Source organism: Gossypium raimondii, chromosome 6, assembly GCF_025698545.1.
Source record: "Gossypium raimondii isolate GPD5lz chromosome 6, ASM2569854v1, whole genome shotgun sequence".
Lineage (NCBI taxonomy): Eukaryota > Viridiplantae > Streptophyta > Magnoliopsida > Malvales > Malvaceae > Gossypium > Gossypium raimondii.
The window spans coordinates 20,565,616-20,571,065 of NC_068570.1; the positions used below are offsets into that span (position 1 = coordinate 20,565,616).

The 5,450-nt window shown below is 34.2% G+C and overlaps 1 protein-coding gene across 1 annotated transcript; it reads left to right on the forward strand.

The window, feature by feature from the left end:
- The first annotated feature begins 450 nt into the window (after positions 1-450).
- Positions 451-4,626, forward strand: LOC105774727 (indole-3-pyruvate monooxygenase YUCCA6). The gene is made up of 4 exons (XM_012597282.2): positions 451-1,585; positions 2,378-2,626; positions 3,219-3,341; positions 3,953-4,626. Exons 1-4 carry the CDS (start codon positions 884-886, stop codon positions 4,175-4,177), a joined length of 1,299 nt encoding a protein of 432 aa, XP_012452736.1. The 5' UTR covers positions 451-883; the 3' UTR covers positions 4,178-4,626.
- Positions 4,627-5,450: the final 824 nt, after the last annotated feature.

A 5,450-nucleotide genomic window follows, 5' to 3' on the forward strand; every position in this document is an offset into this window, starting at 1 on the left:
TTTAGGGATTATTTTCACCATACGTCCCCTTAAATTTTGAAACATTTTAATTGAATCCTCAAAACTTTAATATCATATTAATCAACTCCTTCCATCAAGCTAATCGACATTTTGAAAGTGTATTTAATACAAATTGATCAAATTTTAAACATCATTAAAATCTATGATAGATACATACGTGCACATATTATAAATATTTTCCATATATCATATCAAAACTAGTCTTCTAGCACACCTGAGTCACGATTAAATAACAAATTTTGATACTATATTGATACTACAAATAAAAGAATTTAATAAACCAAAGGGAGGTTTAGTTCACAATTTTGGGGGGTTAATAAAAAGAATAAATGTAATGTGATGTCCCCACTTGAATTCTTTTTTAGCCTCCTTTACCACTTAAATTTTAATTCCCCCTCATATGTTTACATGTATGAAATGAATTTTTGAGTGAACAAAGGGAATATATATAGAGAGAGAGTTATACACATATCACCGTCTCTTTGTTTCGTTCTTTCCGTCTCTGTTTCACTCTCTTTCTCTCTCTTTCTCAGTCTTCAAATGCTGTTTAAGCCATTACCTGCTTAGCCCCAAATCATAGATCAAACAACAACTGAATTTTTCAACTCTAAGTGGATCACAACTCTCCAATATATAAAGGCCACACACAAAAACCTAATCTCCCTTTAAAGAGAGTAAATTTATCACTAAATCTCCGCCTAATCTTCTCCTACAACAACATACACCACGTTTTTTCTTGTCAAAGTAACATGGTTTCTCTTCAGTTTTGTTTTTTCTCTTAAGCTCCACCACCCCCTTTTCTTTGCTCTTAGTCTTAGCAAACCCCAAAATTAAGGTAGCTTCACTTCTTCTTTTGTATTCCATGGACAGCTTGAGAGAAATAGAAGGAAAACAAGCTCATGATCCTATATTCATTGAGAAGATGAATAAATCGTGTTCTCGGTCGTCGCGTTGCGTATACGTTCCGGGGCCACTCATCGTCGGAGCAGGGCCCTCTGGTCTGGCGGCGGCGGCTTGTTTGAAAGCCAAAGGTGTACCCAGTGTAATCCTAGAGAGATCCAGTTGCATAGCATCGTTGTGGCAATTCAAGACCTACGATCGCCTACACCTTCACTTGCCGAAGCAGTTTTGCCAGCTCCCACTCATGGGGTTCCCTACCGACTTCCTTACGTACCCTACCAAACAACAATTCGTCGACTACCTCGAATCCTATGCCAAGAAGTTCGATATCAGGCCACGGTTCAACGAGACGGTTTCGCGAGCCGAGTACGACCCGACGGTCGGTTTTTGGCGCGTAAGAAGCGTGAGGTCGAAGGGAAAAGAGACGGAATACGTTTGCCGGTGGCTGGTGGTTGCGACGGGGGAGAATGCGGAGGAGGTGGTGCCGGAGATAGAAGGAATGGGAGAGTTCGGTGGGGATATAAGGCATACGAGTTCATATAAATGTGGGGAAGAGTTTAGAGGGAAAAGGGTTTTGGTGGTGGGGTGTGGGAATTCAGGCATGGAGGTCTGTTTGGATCTCTACAATCACAATGCTAAGCCTTCAGTTGTGGTCAGAGATACAGTAAGGAAAAAAAACCCCTCTTTTTAACCACGGCTATGGCGTCTCTCGTTCTTCCCCTTTCTTTTCTATTTTCTCTATAAACAGTTAAAGCTAAAAATCAACCCACTAAAGGATATTGATAACTTTTAAAATTTTGAGTTGTTTTATAATAAAGTTCATTACAGTAAACAAAAAAAAAAATCTCATGCTGTCCCCTCATGTTTTAGAATTGTAAAAAAAACAAAAGAATTTCTCAAATTTCATTTTTATATGTCAACTAAAACATAGTCAAAGGAAATTGAAAACACATGTGTTTACTTAATGTTACTAACCGTGAATAAGTTTGGTAATGTTTTGTTGTTTAATAAACTTTGTACCAACAGGTTTCATTGTCTAAAAAAAACATGGTTTTGTTGAGAATTACAAACCCTTAATAAATTTGATATTGTTTTCGATTGAAAATATATGTTTTGACTCTGCCCAAAAACAAACTTGAACAAGTTTTGTGCAAGGCATTCATACTGGTTTCATTTCATGGAATTGCCATGGTTGGCGGCTTCAAGTTCCAAAGATTTATCAAGCTTACAAAAAAAAAAAAAACATCTTTCGTCTTTAACTTTCTTGGGATTCACCAAGCATGCGCAACATCGTTAAAAACACAAGCAAAACTTATGATCTTATTATATATGTTGTCGTAATGATGAAGATCTCGACACCACTATGAACAAAGTTTCCTCAATCAACTTAACAGCAAAAGATAGAGCTAATTTCCTCCGCTAACTCTATATAATTTTTTTTAAATGAAAATCCAAGGTACACATCCTCCCTCGAGAGATGCTGGGGAGATCGACTTTCGGGTTGTCCATGTGGCTGCTCAAGTGGCTGCCCATGCGGCTTGTCGACCGGTTCTTGCTGATCGTATCGTGGTTGATGCTCGGTGACACGGCTCGTTTTGGGTTGGACCGGCCTCGGTTGGGTCCCCTCCAACTCAAGAATCTGTCTGGAAAGACACCCGTCTTAGATGTTGGCACGCTTGCCAAAATCAAAAGTGGAGACATTAAGGTACTTTGCCTTTTGTGTCATTCATATCTCAATCACTTTTCCATTTGCCCTACTAACGAACTAGTTATACTGCTTTTCATTGATCCTATACTTTATATACTGTTGCTTTTTCGTTTTTGCTTCAACATTTTATTTTTCTTTTTTACCTTGTATTACATTCCAAAATTCCCAAACTTTCAATCAAAGAATTTTCCCCTTCGCATTTGCATTTTTGGTGGATTCAATCCATTCCCTATAATTTGATTATCTCTAATTCTTTTACTTTTCTAAACACATATTAAACTTTGGGGTTCATTTTTTTAAACATATGTTATATACTTTTTGGCTTTTTTTTTTATAATTGCACAAATATGTTTAGAATGCCAAGTATATATATATATATATATATATATATATATATTACATCATCATGTATTTAAATAAGTCACTGTGAAATTATTTGATGGAATTAGTGAAACTAAAAAGATTAGAAAGTATCAAAATTATAATATAGAGACTGAATTCGTCAAAAACACAAAATACAGGGACTTTTTATATATTACATTTTGTATAAAACGTCGAAATTCTTAACTTAAGTGTGTTGGCATTGTAGGTATGTCCAAGCATCAAGTGCCTAAAAGGACATGCTGTGGAGTTTGTCAATGGCAAAACTGAAAGCTTTGATGCAATCATCTTTGCAACTGGTTATAAAAGCAACGTACCCTCTTGGCTAAAGGTATATCCTATTACCCTTTATCTTTCTTTTTTACTTTGTTTCTTTTTAAAAGATGATAAACAAAAGGGTTAATCCCACCAAACATCCCTAAAACTATTTTTGAGTTTCTAAATTGGTCTTTCAACTTCAAAACTTTCTAATTGAGTCCTTAAAAGATCTATAACGCATCATTCAAGTTTTGCTTTCAACTTAGCCATTAGTTTAGGCCTTAAATGCCGGTTTGGATATGATATGAAGCATACTCAAAACATGTAGATCAAACTATAAACATATGTATACTTATCATGTGAATGGTTCAGATCTAATGTGTTAAAAAAGGATGGGGTTATTTCTTTTCTTTTTTTAACTCGTAAGATCTAAGTTGTCCGTGCAATAGGTACTTAAATATTTATGATTTGATCCACGTACTTTAAACATGCTCCACATCAAATTTTGAGTTGGCATTTAACAATCAAGCTAATGGTTTGGCTAAGGAATTACTAATTGATGCATATTGAAGTTTGGAGACCAAATTAGAATTTGGGTAATATTTGAGGATGTCAAGTGGAATTAACCCTAAAAAAAGAAAGAAAAAAAAGGGGCTAAAGAAAAAGAGGAAATGAAAATGTCAGGAAAGGAAGATGTTCTCAGAGAAAGATGGGTACCCTAGAAGGCCATTCCCTAATGGGTGGAAAGGTGAGAGTGGGCTATACGCCGTGGGGTTCACTAAACGTGGTTTGCTAGGTACCTCAATGGATGCTAAGAGGATAGCTGAAGACATTGAATGGTGTTGGAAACAAGAAGCAAAGCATCACTTTTGTACCCATCATAATCATCATCATCATCATCATGATTGACCTTTTTTTTTTTTTGCGGGGGGCGTTTGAAATCCTGAGAAAAATATACAGATTTTGTATCACACAGCAGCACTGGGTTTTCAACTATTCATTAATTTACTGTCAAAGGAACATCAAAATCTTGATGTTGCCTTGCCTTACAATAGATGAGGAGAAGAGAAAATTTTTATTAAAAAAAAAGGCTGACTAGCTAAAGGTTTCAAACAAGGGAGAGAGTTTTGTCTCAGTGAACCCCTACCTTGGGAAAAGAAAAAGGGTTGGTGTTGTTTGGATAGTGGGAAAATCTCAGACCATCTGTACATCTTGTACATTACAATTTTCCTCTAATTAGCCATGATTCCTTGTTCCTTTTTTTTTTTTTTCAGAGAGAAAAAAAGAAAAAGGCAAATTAATGCTATAGGGTGTGTGATATTTGTTATGCAAATCGAATATAACAATCTTTTCCTTTAGGGTTTTTGTTTTGGGGTGTTCAAGGTTACTTCATATTGCTTTTTTTTTCTCCGGAAATTCTTTACAATGGAGTTGAATAAATTCCAACTTAAGTGGAATTAAATTTTTAGAGGGTAAATACTCATAAATTGAACTGTTTTTTTTTAATTTGTAAAACTCTAACATAAAAAATATGGAATTGTTTATCACTTAATTTTAATATAATTTTTTAAGAGCTTGACGTATAACTTTTTCATCTTACTCTCTAAATTGTTTTGGGTTTACCAAATTTGGTAGCCTTTCTTAGTTTAATTCTTAAATTTAGAATTCATTAAGGTATAAAATTTTGTCATATAGCCAATTGAAAATTATTTAAAAATTTATTATCAAGTGATTATGTGACAATCTCATCATGATACCTTAATAAAATTTAATTTTAAGGATTAATTTGAGAAAAATGACAACAAAAATTTAGAGATCAAACCAGAAAAGAAATTCTAAAATTCAAATATTAAATCTTAATATCAAACATTGTTGTTTGAAAGCTAGCTAGAATCTAGATCATGTTTTCTTCCCCCTTAATTTGGTTGTTTTGAGGCAATATCATTGTCAAAATGATTTCATTCCATGTAGAAACTTTGGACCACACCACTATTGATTCTGAAGTTAAACATGTGCATTTAAAAATCAGCAGAAATCTTATTAATTGCTAAGCAATTTTAATATTTAATATTACTGAACCCAATAAATTATTCTTTGAAATTTATTGATTATGGGAATCAAATTTTACAAGTGAAGCTTTGAATCTAAAATTGTATAAATCCGAATGAGTAGAAAGATTTGT